This window comes from Danio aesculapii, chromosome 7 (assembly GCF_903798145.1).
Source record: "Danio aesculapii chromosome 7, fDanAes4.1, whole genome shotgun sequence".
In the NCBI taxonomy this organism is placed as follows: domain Eukaryota; kingdom Metazoa; phylum Chordata; class Actinopteri; order Cypriniformes; family Danionidae; genus Danio; species Danio aesculapii.
In genome coordinates this window covers 29,135,780-29,156,752 of record NC_079441.1, presented here as the reverse complement: position 1 = coordinate 29,156,752, position 20,973 = coordinate 29,135,780, and the positions used below count along the sequence as shown (strand labels likewise).

Genomic DNA, 20,973 nt, shown 5'->3' with positions numbered 1-20,973 from the left:
TTCCAATTTAGGACTAAAATCTAAATTTGTATTTTGAACTATATCATTTTCTAATATTTTTCTTAAGCTCTGAGGTAATAGCATTATTTACCATCATATACTCTTTGACAGGTATATAAAAGGACATTTTTTTCTAGAAACTCTAAATAGGTAAGCACATGACCATTACTATTTAAAAGCTGTGAAACCAGCAAAATATTATTTTTAAACCAATAATAAAAAAAAATAAATAAATAATAAAATTATTTATTTAACTATTTATTTCAGTGTGTACTATATCTATCATTCAATTAAGCATTTGTGAGGGGTAAACATTTTTTGTATATAATCATCCATGATAACAATGCCTGTTTGTGAAAATTAGAAAGTTTTATGGGAACCTTAGTAATATTAAAATTACAATTTAGAGAAAAATCAATGTCACCTACTTTTCCCAAAAATAATATTAGAAATGTAATACCATAGTTTATTTTTTGAACGAATATAATTTTGTATCCACTTGATTTTAAAAATAGTGTTAGATATTTCAAAGGCAAGAACGTTTAGCCCACTGATACAGTCTAACGATATTGTGCTCCAAGTTGCAGTCAAGGACAGGGCTTCAAGAAACATGATGTTGTTTATGGCTGATTCTTCTTTTCAACTGATAGACTGCTGTAAATAATTAATTTCATCCCATAACCTGTAAAACATTATACTGAAAGCAACAGTATAACTTACTGAAATTTGTTCTCGTGTAATCAGTCAATAAGCTTTTTAGCCATGAAAGATATCAGTGAGCTTGTACACAGTATGTCACCATTATAAAAAAACATTAAGTGTCCAAAACTTATTAGCTAGCAAGGAATAAAGCCTTTTTCTGATTATATACACTTTTTTACATTTTTATAATATTTTTTTTTATTGATGATTTTTTTTATGTAATATGTCTCTTATTTTATGTCAAATAATTATTTAAAGCAAGTTTATCTAAAAAGACGAAGCTAGTGCAATGCTCATCTCACATTCCACTCTGAGAAATCTGGTCAGCTTATGATGAACAGGCTCGATTTTATCGAAATATAGTCACTTGAAAAGTGAAAAGTATTATGGGTTTGGAACAACACAAGGGTAAGTAAATGGATACAGTATTTCTATTTTTGGTTGAACTAACCATTTAAAGATACAAAAAACTTTCTCAAAGCAGGCCACGTGCTTGAGTAGTTCCATATAATATGACCAAGCTACACTAATACTTTTGTGCACACATAAAACAAAAATGACCACTTTTTTTAACAGTTTCTTTTCTTTCTGTCAATTTACAGAGCTTGTTCATGTATCACACCCTAGTTAGTGTACCCTCTGACATAGACCTCAAATTTTCCTGTGCTTGATTTCAAATAGACAAAGTTCTGCATGGGCATCCAGGGGGTATACGTTACTGCACAGACCTTGTGAATGTGCACAATATACTGACACTGAGGTGAAGAATCAGTTGTATTGACCTTATTCTTCAATGCAGAAGTGGGCTCGTTTTTTGAGATTGTTTTAGAACTTCCGGTTCTGTTGTCTATGGGAGAAATGACTAGGAATAATAAACCGCAGAAAACATCAAACTTCCTGCTCTAAAAACAAGTGTGTTCATGACTATAGAGACAAAGCAGAATAATATAATAAGAAAATATCAGTTTGCAACATCAAGCAACCTACCGAGATGTTTTAACGTCGAAAAATGAATAGAAGTGAATGACACCAGACGTCTCGAGCCAAAAAGATTCAAATGACTGCGTCCACTCATACGGGTAGAATAAGGTCAATACAGTTATTATTTTGTTTTATGTGCATACAAAGGTATTCCCATAGCATGATAATATTCTAATATTCGACTGAACCATTGAAGGCATGTGGTCTAAGGCTGAGAAAATAAATTTCATTTTTGAGTGAACTAACATTTTAAGTGTCTGATAAAACCGCATCTGCTATGGAGTCCGAGCTCAGTCCACCTTCTGATCCAACTTATTTTAAAATGTGAAAGTAAGCTATATTCTGTGAATCTGAGAGACTTCCGATTCATTAGCTGCTACAGGGAAATAACAAGAGGAACAACAACATGCAGACATGCAGTAATTGGGAAAAATATTTTGGATACAAATCAGTGTAGACATAAGACAAATACATTACAGTTTGCAATTCCAAGCAGTATAAGAAGCTGTTAATAATTTTCAAAGGAGAGCTTGGATTTTATTAATGCCAGTTTAGCAAATGTTTTGTACACTTTGTGACATTTTGTAATAGAGCAGAAGTAGGGCTGCATAATATTGGAAAAATCTAACATTGCGATATTTTTTTATTTTGCGATATATATTGCGATATGGATACAATTTCACCATATGATTTAATGACCATTTGGAAAGAATTAATAATGTTAGATCAATTGTGTTTTGATTATAATGTTAAACTAACTGTGGTTTGTGCTATTTGCAGTACATTTCTGTATTTGCATGTGTTGTGAGTATTTTCATGCATAACAATCCATAAATACAATCAAGAAAAAGATACAATTGAAAAAAGTGTTTTATCGTTTCCCATGTCTAACAGTGTTAAGTACAGTAACTGAATGATAAAAATAAAAATAATTCAATAAAATGAATCCGAAGTTAAGGTCTGAAATGGTACAATATATTATACCTCTAATCATAATAATAAATGATAAATTAAAATACAAACTCAACATTGGACATCCTGAGATGTGGATATTGCAAGTAATCACATTGCGATATTGATGCTGAAACGATACATTGTGCAGCCCTATTCTAAAGCAAATATAAAATGGGCGCACAAACATCTTCTCAAGCTGGTCAGGATTGGAACACGTTGTAAATAACAATGCCATCTGCAATTCAGTCTGCTAAGCTTAGGTTATAATTTTACAGTTCATCTTTTAGAGATCATAATTGTTTTCTGTTGTGACTGTATGATTAACTATTTAACATCTATTAGTTTTACTACTGGATATAAAACTTTGAAGTGTACTACAATGAATATATCTAGCTTGACCAAAGTGACTTAATCACAAATGTGGATCTGTAATACGTTAAAAAGGATTCCTGAAATAACTCTCAAAGTTCATTATGCATTCCTGTCTTAATCTGCTATTAGTGCTGCCAGCTCAGTTCTCAGCCAAGCCGCAGTACTTTGGGCCATATGCTAAATGCATCAAAAACTGAGAACCAGACTTGTACTTCTCATTGTATTTGTTCGTTGATTTATATTTTCCATTGAGATGGATACCAAAGAATTTCAGGTTGATTTTAGTATTCTGTGTCAGTTCAGAGCAAAAAACTAGTGCTAACCTGATCCTACTTCAGCTGTGCCAAGTATAAATGCAGGACCTGTGTGAAATCCAGATGGTTATACGGAGAAGACAGTTGGAGGAGGTAAAAAAAATTGCCGCCTTATTGAATCAAACCCAGTCATTTCCTGTTCTTGAGTCTGAGCGCCGCTCCACACTCTCCATATAAGGCAATGGTATTTGCATGAGGGAACGGCTTGCCATGTCAGTATGGATCTAAGGCTGGTGCTGCTAACATTTTTCTTCTGCCGTAGGATTACAGTGAGGAAATTGTGTGTTACCGTATTTTCTGGCCAGGATTTTGCAAGGAGAACAATGGATTTTTCTCCTCTGCTTTTCATGAATGAAGCACTTTCTTTACTTAATATTTTTTGTAGGGCAGATCTTCATTCAGAGTGGGACCCAGTGGGATGGATGGTGTTATTGTAGCCTCCATCATTAATACTAATATAATCTCTCCAGATGTGTCGTTTGCTATTCTAGAGAATTACATTACACTGACCATTGACAATGAATGTTCTCATTTATTTTGCAGCCATTTGGATATCTAGAGTATGATTTTTCCAGTTGCATTGACAAGCAGTCAAGTACTTCCAGATTATCTTTTTTTCTTCAAAGCTGTATAACCATACAGTTCACAAGATTTTAAGAATTAAAGGGATAGTTCACACAAAAATGTAAATATATTAACCTAGTTTCTTTTTACTGCAATTTGCAGTTAATTTACTCACCCTTAACTTAACATCGATGTAGGGCTGTGCAATATGGTGATGTGTATCATATGGACAAAATTATAAGTCTGTCGTTTCTAGGGATGCTCATTTCGGTTAATTTTCCCAACGACAACCGTCGCTTGTTAACCGAATATTAACCGTTAACTGGTCAGATTAATATAAAATTATTATTTAATAAAAAAATTAATTGACATGTTTATTTTGTGTCTGACACGTTAAATATTGCAATATACTGATAAAATACTTATTTACTTTAACATGCAAACAACCGCATACCGAACATATAACCAACAAAACATCTTTGTTACGGAGACGATTTTCTTTCAGGTCCCAAATCTTTCAAATCTTACAAAAAAATGGCAATGTCGAAATAGCACTGTGGTGCCCCAAAGTGTCTTTATTTACAGTGCTCAGTGAAAAAAAGCCTCTAAGATATAATAACCACCAAAACAAAAAAAAAATACATTTACAAGACAAAGAAATTCTTTCTACAAATAAAGAAATCTGATCATTCAACTTACTGCTCCACACAACTCCACAACCTTACTCCTTTACCCAACACCATACTGTGCTCACTCTGCCCTTTTTTAGTATGGATTGGCTCATAGCACCTGCAGTGTATTCAACAGGCTCGTTTCATTATGATCCACCGTTTATTTTGTGCTGTCAGAAAATATATTGTTTATGGTAATACCTTTTCATAATTTATACGAGTACAATATTACATGGCATTATGGGGATGCAGACAGAAACATGAATAACAGCATTGTTGAGAAATTTGTTATCTTGAAAGTACAATGTGTATATTTTACACTTTATTCTACTATTTATGTTTATTTTTATGTTGGACATGTAATAATTAGTTTTTGAAAAGGGTTTTATATTTTATATTCCTACATTATTAATCAAACATTTGCCCTGAAGGTCTAAACAAATTGTTGAAGATGTATCACTCTGATTATATACTGTAAAATTTAAAAAAATAAAGAGTCCTATACATGTGGTCAATATATATGTATGTAAATATGAATTTATTAAATTTACAGAAATGGTATTATATCTATCTATATATATATATATATATATATATATATATATATATATATATATATATATATATATATATATATATATATATATATATATATATATATATATATATATATATATATATATATATATATATATATATATATATATATATATATATCGTTATTAGGATATGAGATGTCTTATTATATCATGATATGATGTTTTTGTCATATCGCCCTGCCCTACCTCTTGTCATCCAAGATGTGGATGATTTTTCCATCAGTAGAGCATTAAAGAATAGTTCTGCCTGAAACTGTGGCTTTCTATGATTGATATAATGCAGGTCAAAAACTACTGGCACTTTGAAAGCAAAATGAAAACAAAAAAACATACAGGAAAATCTAAGTTTATACCTGTCACTCCTTACATTGAGGTCTGAGATTAAATTATCAGGTTGTTCGAGAAACATCATTGTTACCTTTAATCCACAGCCTTGGCAAAAGGCCCTGGGTGTGTTAACTCATGAGTTAGACTGATGCAATTTGTTTAAAACTTTATTAGCTTACTGCAGATTTGATGGAAAGTCCATCTACTTCTCGGATTGTCAAAACTATTTCTATTACAATACATTTTACGAGGCTTTCTTTTTCCTGCTGTTTAAACAGTGAGTATTAATGTAAAACGGTTGGGGTTGAGATATTTTATGCCAGGTTATTTTAAATCCTGATTGATGTCTTCCCAGGGAGTTTTGGGATTTTATCCTTGCGTGGTGCAGATGGGTATCATTTTTGTCATGGTGTAAATAATGGTGCCTGCTGTTTCTGGGTAAACCACAGCACAAGCATATGAACTTCATCCTCCCTTATTTCCAGTGTTTCTTTACAAAAGGGAACATTTTCATCCTTAAATACGCCAACTGGGACCAACTATAGCTTCTTAAAAGCAGAGATGCTGCTTTTTTTTCTCTTGCTTGACTTTGTGTGGTCTCTAACTTTGAGTCTTGGACTCTATAGGTGTAAAACCTTTTTGTTAACATTCTTGTTAGCAAAACCTTCTTGTTAACATAACAAAGGGACCAAAAATAAATGTAGTTAATAAAGAAGAGCTGAATTAACATTGTACAACCTTCATGAGATAAGCTCACATTTTTTAGACATTACAACCAGTCATTTATCAATTTTTTAATTAAACCATTGTGTTTACATAACTTCCTGTTTTCACATGTCTTCTTCAATCGCTGCATTGGCTCACATTTTATGAAGAACATGTGCATTGAATGAAGATGTTCATCTTCTTCCCAGGTGTTTATGCATCCTGTGGTGTGACAGCAATGTGAACTCGAACATTTTGAAAGAAAGAGTTCACTAGAAAAAAAAAAAGCTGCACAACAATGAACTTTCATGCATGAATAAACTAAACCAAGCAGTCTGTAAAGGTCTGAAGGACGTGTTTACTGTTATGTTTAAAATGTTGCCTTCCTCTGTAATTGTTTTTGAGCCAGCTCCACTAATAATGTTCAGGTGAGGTTACTTATTGTCGTCATGGTGTTCAGCGGTTATTGTGTTTCTTTATTTTCCTGTAATTTACCTCAGACTTGTACTGTGCCTGTTTACGATGGCAAGTTAATTAGTCCTTCAAGGGAGGGGGAAACTAATCTTCCATACTTGGTCTGCTCCTGCTTTCCTTCGCCTTCTAGATTCTGAGAGTGTGATACAGAGATACATTTTTTGTGTCCTTTTTTCTATAAATATATCTTAAAGGGTTATTTCAAGAATTCTGTAATTAAGTACTCATCAATACCCTAAGACTTCAATCAAATTTGAGAGCTCCCTCATCTTCCAGTCCTGGGATGTTCAAAGTCCAGAAAAAGAACCAAAAACATAGTCAAAACATTCCATGTGACTTTAGTGGTTTGAGGAAACCGATTGCAACAAACCATTTAAGTTCAAAAACTAATGCTAATGCGTAATGTAAACTTAATTTATTTGAGTAATTAAAGCAATTTGAGCACAGTAAAACCCGATGAATGAAGAGAACTCAAACCAACGGAGTGCTGTAAAACCCAATGAGTTAAGGCAACTCAAACCATTTGAGTTAGAAAACTAATCTATAGGAGTACTGTGAACTTACTCTATTTAAGTTAAAGTAATGAAGTATTTAATTGACTCATTACCTTCAACACTGAGTTCTAAACTCTTTTCAAATGAGTAGAATTAACTTTCAGTTATTTTTTGAGTTAACTACACTCATTTCATTTGATAAAGTTGACTGTTGGGTTTTACAGTGTTTGACTCTGTTCTCCTATACCTCTTACTCGTCAGGTCGTGTAGGATGTATTGCTATTAGATTCATTAGCACTAGGCCTGTCACAAAATCTTTTTGCGGTACGATATATAGCAACAAAATTTATTGCGATAAACAATATTGTCATTTTAAGACCACTATAATAGCATCATAATGTAAGTAGACTTTTCCAAAGAACACATAATATTGTATTCTTAAGAATATTTCATTTAATTATAATAATTTTAACAATCTAATAATTAGGCATTGACATCAGAATGTAAAAATGGGTATCCTAAACAAATAAATAATAAAATTAATGTTAACAAAAATGTTAACAAAAAAGGTAAAAAGAACAAAAAAAAAGTAACCTATCTATTTTTAGTCATCAGGCACCCACGTGAAAATATACTATACTAATTTCTAGTAAATATTATAGTGTTTTTTTTTTTTTTTACCACACTGACACTGACACCTCCAATCCGCTTGTTAAGTGTGACATCATGTGAAGTGGCTTCCAGGTCCAATCGCTCTATCAAACTATATGTGGAGACTCATCAAATGGTAGTAATAAACATTTATAAAGCTATGTAATACTTTCGCAAATTACGATCGCAATGTATATATCCATGCCTACTGTCTGATGGCCAGAAAATAATAAATATTTTATAAATTGTTAAAATGTTGGTATTTGTGATGCAGCAAGTTCAGAGACTGTTGTGTATACCATGACTTTATATAAAACTCACTTTAAAGTGTGATATGACAAAAAAATGTCCATAAACTAATATTTTCTCAATTCAAATGAGAAGCGGCTTGGACCCGGAAACAGTGTTCCATACATCACCGATACGTCACGAATTAACAAGCGGATAGAGATTAAGAGGCTGCGCAATCAGCTAAAATGTGGCTAGAAATGTTTTTATGTAAGAGCAATATATATATTGCATTACCAAAAATTATTGAGGACATATCCACCTGTTGTGCGATAAGTCGATATATTGATTATTGTGACAGGCCTAATTGGCACAACATGCAAGCATCATATTACTCTTAGTAAACGCACACCCTGATCTGATACAGAAGACATTGGTGAACAAAGATTTGTGTGATTACAGTGTGATTACAGTTTTGACAATATTTTTGGATCCTTTTTTGGCTTTGAATGTCTTGTGTCCATTTCTGTCTACGGAGGATGAGAGAGCTCTCGTATTACATCTAAAATATCATAATTTGTGTGAAGATGACCAAAGGTCTCAAAGGGGATTGGATCAACATGAGAGTGAGTAATTAATAACAGCATTTTCATTTTTGGGCAAAATAACCCTTTAAAACCTTTTTTTTATGACATGTCAATCTACAGGCCCCAAGAAAGGCTGTAAAAACAAGTGAGGTTGCTTAATTTACAGTTCCTGGCCCGTTTCCACTGAGTAGTATGGTATGGTACGGTATGGGTCGGTATGGGTCACCTTTATCAGGCTTGCGTTTCCACTGCCAAAAGGGTACCAAGGGCGAGGTGTATGACAGAAAGTCATTCTCGCTCAAGGAAATGTCTACAGTAAAGCTGTACGGGTCGTTCACATGTCATACGAGAAGCACTTCTCACAAAACAGAGACTTTATACACATAAATACTTGTGTATAAATGTTCATTACTAACCTTTCTATGAACATGATTTGATTATAATTGCAGATCAATGGCAATGCAATCTGTGCAGTGCAAAACAGCCTACTGTAACATCTGAAATTATATAAAAGAAATAAATAAGTGCAACATACAGTATATGAACACATACAGACCATTACAGTTTTTGTTAGAGAGTAATTTTGTCATTCCGAGTTCATAATAGTCCAAAAGGCGAGATAATAGTTAAACATGGCAATTTGTTCTTGTTTTCGGTTGCTAAAAGAGTCATTTGCTCCTTTGTTTTGTTAGGCTTCTTCTGTGTTTTTTGTGCTTCACTCTCGCATTTGTCTGTTTCTAAAAGGATCGGATGTCTGAAGCACTTCAATAATCACATGCACATTATTATCATCAGCTCAAGAAGTTTGTTATTTCAAATATAGATGTGCAGCGAGTGCACGGAGCTCTCTGCAGAAAGTAAAATCACTTGCGCTTTTAGGCGGCCTCTTAAAACAAAAAACAGGACATGGCAGATTTTGTTCTTCTTGGTTTTGTGGCTATACATTAGGACGATGACAAGGTCTGTTTGAGCTCGGGTCGACCATGTCTCGTTATTATATGTATATAGTATTACGATGTAATGTCTTGGATGTGTATTTAAAAATGGCAGTTCCTTTGTTTTCATTCTCCTGGCTTGTTGCACGTGCTAGTGACGCTTCTCTGTAAACCAATAGCGTTCAGCTGTGCGTCTAGCTCTGCCTTTTGGTACCCTTTTGTTGTGCTAGGTATCCTTTGCAAAGGGTGCCCAAAAAGTGGTACGGTTCGATTTTTGGTACATTTTGACAGTGGAAACGACCATAAAAGCGTACCGAACCATACGGTACCGTACCGTACCGTTGTCATCATGGTGTTCAGCGGTTACTGTGTTTCTTTATTTTCTTGTAATTTACCTCTGACTGTGCCTGTTTACGATTTACGATTGCAAGTTAATTAGTCCTTCAAGGGAGGGGGAAAAATCTTCCATTCTTGGTCTGCTCCTGCTTTTCTTCGCCTTCTAGATTCTGAGAGTGTTTCAGACTGTGGAATGTACAATGTCGAAAATGTTAAATGTCTTTCCAGTTTACCTCATTTCATTGTCATGGCATTCCTTCACTTGGGAAAATTGCTGTAAGAAAAGAATGGACAAATGTGGCCTTCAAATCAGACTAATGCACTAATGATTGAACATTACAGAGGAAAATGTTTAAAACAGCAGTGCTTTTGGATCGTGCGCTGTCCAAGCGGTACACTCACTGTCTGTGTCTGTCTGGCTCTCTTTCTGTACCTCTTTTCTTGAGTCACACTCTTTGTATGCGTCTCTTCTGTTCTGATGTGCTGTCAAATGCACTTAAGGCTTTGTGTGTTTCTGAGTAAAGGTCTGGTTCCTCATGGGTCATTGTGACCTCAGACGGTAGCCAGAAGCAGTTGACTCACGTCCCATGATGAATGGCCCAAGCTCTCTGGAGACACACCCTCTGCAAAAACACTACCAGAGCGGAAGCAGAAGGAGAACGAGATGGGAAGGGAGGTAAAAAGAAGGAGATGAGGGAAAGAGGAGGAATGGTGAGAACATTAGACGGAGATCAAAAAGAAGTATTTGTAGTGCTCAGGGAGATTTAGGGAGACTACTGACAATGCACTTTTCATCGGTTTAGAAAAACAAAATCAACATCTGCTGCGGTAGAAAAAGAACGAGCTGTGTTAAATGCGCCGCAGGCGGTGAATTGGACGCGGTCATTTCGCTGAGTGGACTGTTTGCTTGCATTACTGTTGTCAGCAATGTACTGTTTATCAGGTTCAAGAGTGAACGAGGCTTAGAATGAAAGTAAACTGGGTAGTGTTGTGTTACTGGTGGCATTATTAATTGAAAATGTTGATGGTTTCTGAACAGGTTTCCTAATCTTTTATCTGACACTGTACAGACAAATAGCTAATTTGTCATAATGGGACAGCCACGATACCATAAATATTAGGCCTACACTGAATTTTGGGCCACTCTTTCGGGTTTTGGCCGAAAGAGAAAAACAGCCAAAAAAGCAATGCTGCCCAGCACTGACCAGCAGTGTTCAGCACGCTGGTTTCACTCTCCCTCCACCTGTCGTCATTGTAGGGTCTAAAGTGAATTCTACATCACAGAAGGAAAGTCCTATGCTATTAAACTTGTACATTTCAATGGCTTGTGCTGCACAAAGGCAGTTTGTTACTCAAAATAGCTGAGTATTCTGCTTTGTGTGAAATAAACTGTACATGGTCAACAGAAATGCAAAGTCTGCTCAAATAACGTGCCCAACAGGGCATTCAAAATGTTTGGTTGGTTTTTCAGCTCAGAATTTCCATTTCGTTTTACCCATGCAATGGCTGATACACAATATGGTATGATATTAGTTAAAGTATCAAAATATCATTCAGAACCTGCTAGTAATGTTTTAAACCAACTGGTTAACTGACCTTGTCTGCTGTATTATTTTAGTATTGTTAACTAACATTAATATTTTTTCTTTTCAGTTTTATTTTTAATTAACTTTGATCACAAATCAATTTTTATAGCAGTTTAAGTAAGTAAAATACTTAAAATTATTAAAAGCACATGTCTCAGTTTAATATTTTTTATAATTTTAATATGTATATTAATTGTATATAATTTTATTCATTTCAGCTATAATTCAGTTACTGAACACATGATAAAAATTAAGTTATAGGTAACAATTACAACACGGCGTAGTAGGTGACAAACTGATCATCCTTGTGTGCTCGATGTTGAAAGTGATTTTCAGCAATTTTCAGGAGGCCCATGGTCTACAGTTCCATAGTTCATAGGAAAAAATGCTCTTTTTTGGATACAACATGGCTTACCACCACCAATATACAAAGCTACATTACCAAGCCAAACTCATACCATTAGTTGACAGGGAAAAAGTTGCTTTGTTGAGCTTTTTTAACAAACAAAGCAATGTTTTCAAAGCTGAACAGAGCAGAAATGTTTCTGGAAAGCTAACCTGTGAATGACTTACAGGGGTCTCTGTATATGAAATTTGGGATAAGTGAATGTGTTTCAACCAATGTTAAAAACATGACAACATCCTTTTTAAAGAGGGAAACTATTTGTGTTGTGTACAGTATTATCTTTTGATAGACTAATACAATTTCTGCCATTTAGCTGCCACACAATGGCAATGGGTGTGTATATAGTCTAACAAGTGTTTCTTGTTTGTTTTTGCTTTCACAGGGGAGCCGGGGACACTACCGGTACCACTGGCAAAGCCACAATGTCAAGCAGAGCGGTGTGGATGATATGGTGCTGCTGTCCAAGATCAATGAAGATGCTATTGTGGAAAACCTCAAGAAAAGATACATGGATGACTACATTTTTGTATCCTTTACATTGCTACAATTAACTCTTACACAAAAGTGAAAATTCTGTCATTAATTACTTACCCTCATGTTGTTCCAATGTCCTGAGACCTTCATCCATCTTAGGATCACAAATAAATCCGAGAGCTCCCACATCCTCCATAGACAACAGTCCTGAGAACGTCAGAAAAAGAACTAAAAACATTGCCAAAACATTTCTTGTGGCTTCAGTCATCAGGGTGTGTGTTTACTCTGGACAGTAAGATGTATTGCCATTAGAGCCATTAGCACAACATCATATTACTTATAGTAAATGCGCATCCCGATCTGATACAAAAGACATTGGTGAACAAAGATTTGTTTAATTACCAATGAACAATTGAAGTCTCAAGGAATGTTTTGACAATATTTTGGTTCCTCTTCTGGAGTTTAAACCTCTTGTCACCATTGCTGTCTATGGAGGATGAGAGAGCTCTCGGATTACATCTAAAATATCTTAATTTGTGTGAAGATGATCAAAGGTCTCAGGGGATTGGATCAACATGAGGGTGAGTAATTAATAACAGAATTTTTGTTTTTGGGTGAAATAACCCTTTAAATCATTTGGTCGCTAAAACCATCTTACTGATATCTCAACCTGTAAGGCCCTGTAAAGACTGTAAAATACATAGGGGCATTAGGACCCGCACAGACTGCAGGTTGCTGGTTTCTGGCAACAACCTAGTTTTCCCATGTGGTCTCCCATCCAGGTGCTGACCGGGCACAGCCCTGCTTAGCTTCAGTGGGCAACCATGAGCGGCCGGCTATGTGATTGTGTAGACACACCGCTTCAACACTGTAAAAAAATTTGGGTTCCACACAATTACTTCATGTTTTCCCAACACAAAGCGATTAAGTTTTTTTTTTACAAATTTAAGTGAATTGAACATAAAAAATCAAGTTGTACCAACAACACAAAAGAATTGCGTTGTTTTAGTGAAGTTTATTTATAAATTAATTTCGAGAGGATCACATGCTTATGATTGCTTGCAGCCGGCCCCGCATTATTCAATTTATGTTTGACCACTCAGACGATTCCTAAGCCACTATAAATACCCTAAGTTCCATATGACAGTCATCTTCGTTTTAAAGAATCCCCCTTTTCACCCCTACTCCTCCTCCTTTCCTAGATTGGTGGCACGGTGGCCCAGTGGTTAGCACTGTTGCCTCACAGCAAGAACGTCACTGGTTCTAGTCTTTACCAAGCCAGCCGATGTTTCTGTGCGGAGTTTACACATTCTCCCCGTGCTCACGTGGGTTTCCCCTGGGTTCCCCGGTTTCCTCCCACCGTCAAAAAACATGCAACTTAAGTTAATTGACTAATTTAAATAAGCACCATAGACATGCTCCTAGTAAATAGTTATCTCTTAAGAGCAATCACTATCTGTTCATTTGTTACTACAGCAGGGGAGTTCTCGAGATCTACCTGAGCTCAAACTCCCCTCTCATCTTGCAAACGGGAGGGAGCCTTGGGATCGAGGAACTTATGAGCTCAGGGCTCTCTCCCGCGACAGCATGCCAAACAAGCTTTATAATCAATCATCAGCTAAGTGTGAATTCTTGAAACTCATTTTAAATAAGTAGTTTGAACAAGCAGCAAAAGTATTTTTTTTGAGTGCTTTGAGAGACGAAGAACATACAGACTTCTTTTTGTGGTTTATATTGATAAGCTTAAACCAATATTTGATTATTGTGCTGCATTACTTTTGATTTATTCATTCAAAATTGATCAAATTCCATGACTTTACTCAGTGAATTCCATTTTCATGACTGCATTCCGTGGTTCCGTCAGCGCTTTCCGCATCACGGAAATCATAAAACCCTAAATCTGATATGAAACTGGCCCTAAATGGAGAGGTTTTCTCGCAGATGGATGTTTTCCTGTGGCTCGCTAGAAAACTGTTTTTGGACTCCATCCACAAGAGTTTAGATTAGATCTCGATTGGGTTCATTTTGACCAAAGCTTCACGAAACATTTACCAATGACAAAAGTTGTTCTTAAAACTCTACAGTACAACTTCCAAATCCATCGGGCTCTATTTTTCCACAGTAGCGGCAACTGTTTCTGATAAAAAGCAGTGTGTGCGATGTTGAGCGTAACAGAGTGTTGAAGCCAGCCAAAGAACGCTGGTTTAATACTTTTCTATATGAACTCAATGTACTTAACAGAGTTTAGGTTTAATTCAGCACACATCACTTGCACTAAACATGAACCTCTTAATGAAAACCTCAGCAACAGTGTATTTCTATTTTTTGTCCTTTTTGGGTTTATGGTGTCTTAGCAATCTCTGAACATTTTGGTCCAGAATGAGTCTTGCGATTGTGGTCAGAAAATAGCAACAACACCAAAGTGTTCCAGTCAGCAGCATATGGAACTGAGGTCACTGCGCGCCAGCCTCAATACTTCCTTTATTTGCTGTGAGCAACTTAGAGCCAGGCGGCCAAAAGTGCTCCAATCACTCACTGCCGGCTGTTCCCTTCCCACTGCATTCAGAGGAGAGCAACAGAGACTTAATGAGGCTCTGACCCAATAACCAAAATCCTCACTGCTGCCACTTAGAACTCTTTACTGATGTCACCGATCCATTATTCACACTCAGGTCATTTTTCATAAGCCAGTCCAGCCAAAGTTTAATGAATATCCTCTGACTATGAACGACCACATCGAGTTAAATAGCCCATGAGGTTTTACTCTGTTGTGAATGCTTGCTAAACCTCGAATAGCATTCAGAGAGAGTTTTCCATCTAATCGTTTCACACATATTTTGTATAGAAATAATTAAAGGGATAGTTTAACCACAAAATGAAAAGCATTTACTTGCATTTATGAATTTATTTTTGGGTAAAACATTAAATAAGATATTTTTATGAATATTTCAACTGTTTTTGTCTATTTGTGACTTGTTTCAAGCCAGTGTAAAATTTGTTGTTTTGTTGAACACAAAATGATATATTCTGACGAATGTTAAAAACCTGTAACCAATGACATCCATAGAACACATCTCATCAACACTTGATAATAATTGTGGAACACCACCACTATTTATACATACAAACACACTTATTTATTTAAACACACACATGGTTAACGTTTAAATTTGAAAATAATATAATTATACATACAATATTATATATAGTAATATACTGTGCAGTTATATCAAATTGTATATTTTATTCTCTCTTCACTTTTCATATTCATTTATTATTATGTTCCGTCGCTCTGTTGCACTGTGGAAACGTCTGTCACGAAAACAAATTCTTCATGTAAACACATCTGGCAATAAAGCTCTTTCTGATTATGATTCTGAAACAAATACAAAGTCAATGGTTGCAGGTTTCCAACATTTTTCTAAATATCTTCTTCTGTGTTCAACAGAACAAAAAAAAAGCTTGTTTGGAACAATTTAAGGGTGAGTAAATGATAGAGGAGTTTTTCTTTTCGGGTGAACTAGCCGTGAAAGACAAATATAAATGAATATGGCAAGGATATAAAGGAGACTAAAAATGGCTTTTTGTTTTAATGGTAATCTGTCTTTTTATTGTCTTCAGAAACTGTTTGAGTCTTTGACTTTTACCTGCAGACATACATTGGTCCTGTACTCATCTCAGTAAACCCTTTCAAACAAATGCCTTACTTTGGGGAGAAAGAAATAGAGATGTACCAAGGCGCAGTAAGTAGTACTTTATGGTTTTCTGAACAACACAGTTCAGCTTCAGAATAGTGTGGTACGGTGTGATTGCTAACCAGAGCTATAATATATATATATATATTTATATATAATTATATAAAAAAATATATATATATAAATATAAATATATATATATATATATATATATATATATATATATATATATATATATATATATATATATATATATATATATATATATATATATATATATATATATATATATATATATAAATAGTGTGGAAAACAAATATTCGACTTTTATATACACACCGTAAAAAATGATATGAAAAAGTCATGACAACAAAGGTTTTTTATGCTACGTTAACTTATTTTAAAAAGGTAAATCAGCTTTAATGTAACATTTTTTTGGTCAATTTGACGTGAGTTAAGACGACTAGAAAAGTTCATTTGATTCAACAAATAATTTGAGAGATTTTTTACAGTGCAGTGACATTTCAATGAAATTAGTTCATTTTAATCAAATATAATCAGAAATGAAAGTTTATTGTTCTTAATTACAGATAGTTCTATAAATCAGAAATGTGTTTGAAGGGTTACTTTGCACAGTCGAGAACAAAATTATTAGCCCTCCTGTGTGATGTTAACAAGGTTAATTACGCAAGTTAGATTGATTAGGCAATTAGGAATACTGTGGTTTTTTTCTGTAGTCAATTAATAAAAAATATCAATGTATCTATGTATGTATGTATGTATGTATGTATATATATATATATATATATATATATATATATATATATATATATATATATATATATATATATATATATATTCATACATACATACAGTCAAGCTTTTATATATATATATATAAATGCTTATTTATATCCCTGACAAATTCTCTACTGTAAGTTGCTTTTAGCAAGTTGATGAACAAAAGGCATCATTGTGGAAATAATATAATAATAAGATTTCTCAGATTTTATGCACATTTGAACAAAAAACTTTAGGTCCGAATATGCCAGGGGTATAATAATTTCGGGTTTGACTGTATATATTTCTTCAGGAGGCTAATAATATTGACCTCAGCAGTTTTTATTAAAAATTTTTAATTATTTCAGCAAAACAAAAGAGAAATAAGACTTCAGTGAGACAGAAGAAAAAATATTATAGTAAATACTGTGAAAAATGTCATTGCACTGTTAAACATCACTTGAAAATAAAATAAAACATTTGCATAAGTTCATAGTTTTAGTTTTCCTGCAGTGTTATGAGGCTTTGATTCACCAATTAGACGCTTTTCATACTAAACTTAATGATCTGTATCGAAACTGTCCTCATAAAGTTCTTTATGCAGTTTGATACCTAGAGGATTCTGTAAACAGTAATTGCTCCAGTAATGATTTTATAGAAGCACTTTTACTTTTTTTTTTAAGGCATGTATGTGTGGTGTAAATGCTTTTAACAGCTGCATTCTTAGTCAGGAAAATAGCTGCACAGACCTGCCTTACCTATTAGAGCAATCTAGCTTCACCGGCACAGCACAGCATGTACAGCTCTAGTGTTCACCAAGCTTGGCCAGGGGTCTTGGCTCCACATCAAGCTTCTGGTTTCCTGTCAATAATCATTAGCTTGTGTTTCCCCTGACAGTTAACTACTGAATGTGTTTTGACTATGCAACACAGTAGACTATTTATACATTTGCGCTCAAGCCTTCCCAAATAAGAACAGTGATAATGAATTGAATCTCTCTCTCTCTCTATTTCTCAGGCTCAGTATGAGAACCCTCCTCATATCTACGCTCTTGCTGATAACATGTATAGAAACATGATGATTGATCGTGAGAACCAGTGTGTGATTATCAGGTAAGAGAACTTTCATCTCTAAGTATCAACTTTAATTTCACAGTACTATCATGAGAATTGTATTTGTCAACAGTCTGATTTTTTTATAGGATACTTAGTCATTTATTTATTTAGATATATATTCATTTATCAAAATAATATCAGAATAAATAATAGATGATAAAACTGTTGATAATAATGAAATAATAACAATAGTAATATTACTTCTAATACTAATAATAAAAGTATAATAATAATAATTATTAATATTATTATTATTGTTGTTGTTGTTGTTGTTATTATTATTAATACTATTATTATTAATGATATTATTAATAATAATATCAGTATTAATAATAATAATAATTATTATTATTATCATCAATATTATTATTATTATTATTATTATGATTAATGATAATAATAATATTAGTATGAATAATTCTTCTTCTTCTTCTTCTTCTTCTTCTTCTTCTTCTTCTTATTATTATTATTATTATTATTATTATTATTATTATTATTATTAAATTGTAAAAAAAAAGTTGGGTTGCACACTATTAATTCATGTTGTCCCAACACAATTCAATTAAGTTAATGTAACATATTTAAGTGATTTGAACATAAAACAGTTATGTTTTCTTATTCAAGAATTGTGTTGTTCCAACTCATTTTAAATAAGTAGTTTGAACAAGCAGCAAAATATTTTGTAATAGTGTATAATGGGCGACGCAGTGAGTAACACGTTCGCCTCACAGCAAGAAGGTCGCTGGTTCGAGCCTCGGCTGGGTCAGATGGCATTTCTGTGTGGAGTTTGCATGTTTTCCCCGTGTTGGCGTGGGTTTCCTCCGGGTGCTCCGGTTTCCCGCACCAGTCCAAAGACATGTGGTAAAGGTGAATTGTCTATGCTAAAATTGAACGTAGTGTATGAGTGTGTGTGAATGAGAGTGTATGGATGTTTGCAGTGATGAGTTGCGGCTGGCATCCGCTGCGTAAAACATACGCTGGATAAGTTGGCAGTTCATTCCGCTGTAGTGGCCCCAGATTAATAAAGAGACTAAGCCGAAAAGAAAATGAATGAATAGTGCATAATGACAATGATAACAACAAAAAATAGTAATTACGTTGCTATTATTAGCATTAATAATAATAATGACAATGATAACAACAACAATAATAATAATAAGGTTGAGGATAACAACAACAGCAATAATAATGTATATTAATAATAATAATTACATTAATAATGTAATAAAGCATCAGTAAATTATTGTGAAAAGCAGCTTTAGAATTCCAAATTAGTTTGTATTTGTACTTATTATGGTTGAATTATTTGAATTCTGGTTTGTTTGCGTGTCTTTGGTTGTGTAACATTTGGATGTGTTACTGCTTGGAATTTCTTTCATTATGTGCAGGTCAGAGGGGTTGATGTTATTCTTTTTTATCATTATTTGTGTTACAAAGTGAAATCGGCTAGACTACATTATTATATATATATTTACCAACAATTCATTCTGTTTATGTGTGACAAGAAAAGGGTGTGTAACATATAGTTAGGTACGGTATGACATCAATGCAGACAATATAATGGGAGAGTCTCTGAGCTGTCAGAGAGAATAGATCATCATTGCTGTTTTGGTTATACTAATAAAGGTGTACAGTTAAATTGCAGTTCAACCGAAGAGATTCAACAAGCTCAACAGGCTCAGCAGTTGCCTTTGAACGTGCGCATTTCACTGACTCATAATCTAGGAGTTTATCTTTTTTCCCTTTTGATGATAAAACAATAGACAAAGTCATTTTATATTCTTTGGTCTTTATTTTGTATAAAATTCTCCAGGATGTAGGGGACACAAAGCACAACTGCTTTTGTAACCTGTGCTTCCTGCATGAGTGCAGGAAATGCACTTGCATGGCCTTTAGAGAGGCCATCTGCTACTGTAAATGGAGGAAAGCTCACTGAATAATCAGCTGCAATGTAGGTTTAACAAGAGTTCTTCTTACTAAAAAAATAAAAGATAATTGCAATTCACTGACAATTCAGACTTTTCTCCTCAGTATTGCAAGATATGAGTGCAGAATTCCACCCTTTTTGTCACAATTTATAGTTGGCACATTCTCAATTCTGATTTTACATCTTACAATTTTGACTTTACATTTCAATTTTGACTCTGTTTCACAATGCTTAGCTTGTCTCCTAAAATTATGCATTTTATAATTATGCATTCTGAATTGCAATTTTATTTATTGCAGTTGTGAGTTTATAACAATTCCAACTTTACATCTTGAAATTCTGAATCAAAATCTCGTAAACTGACTATAGTCTCACAATTCTGACTTCACATCTTGAAATTCTGACTCAAAATCTTGTAAACTGACTTTAAGTCTCACAATTCTCACTTTACATCTTAAAATTCTGACTCAAAATCTCGTAAACTGACTATAGTCTTACAATTCTGACTTCACATCTTGAAATTCTGACTCAAAATCTTGTAAACTGACTATAATCTCACAATTCTGACTTCACATCTTGAAATTCTGACTCAAAATCTCGTAAACTGACTACTCTAACAATTCTGACTTTACATCTTGAAATTCTGACTCAAAATCTCGTAAACTGACTACTCTAACAATTCTGACTTTACATCTTGAAATTCTGACTCAAAATCTTGTATACTGACTTTAAGTCTCACAATTCTGACTTTACATCTTAATTCTGACTCTCTATCTCGCAATTCTTTGCTTGTTTGTTAAAATTATGCGTTTTTACTCTGAAATCCAATTTCATTTGTTGAAATTGTGAGTTTATGATGCAATTTTGACTTTACATCTTGCAATTCTGACGTTGCATTCCCCAATTCAGACTTTAAACATTACAGTTCTGAGTTTACATCTCACAATTCTGACTTTACATCTCAATTCTGACTTTGTCTCACAATTCTGACTTTACATTTTAAAATTCTGACACTAAATCTCGTAAATTTGACTCCAAATTTTGTGATTCTGACTTTACATGTCAATTCTGAATATATATCTTGCAATTTTTTGCT

The 20,973-nt window shown here is 33.9% G+C and overlaps 1 protein-coding gene across 3 annotated transcripts in view; it reads left to right on the top strand.

Annotated features, from left to right (window-relative positions):
- Nucleotides 1-20,973, top strand: part of myo1ea (myosin IEa) — an 88,502-nt gene that overhangs the window by 17,757 nt on the left and 49,772 nt on the right. For all 3 annotated transcript variants that reach the window (XM_056461565.1, XM_056461563.1, XM_056461562.1), the window contains exons 2-4: nucleotides 12,269-12,412; nucleotides 16,014-16,103; nucleotides 17,853-17,947. In XM_056461565.1, coding sequence (XP_056317540.1) covers nucleotides 12,269-12,412; nucleotides 16,014-16,103; nucleotides 17,853-17,947 — 329 coding nt within the window. The remainder of the gene's footprint in view (nucleotides 1-12,268; nucleotides 12,413-16,013; nucleotides 16,104-17,852; nucleotides 17,948-20,973) is intronic.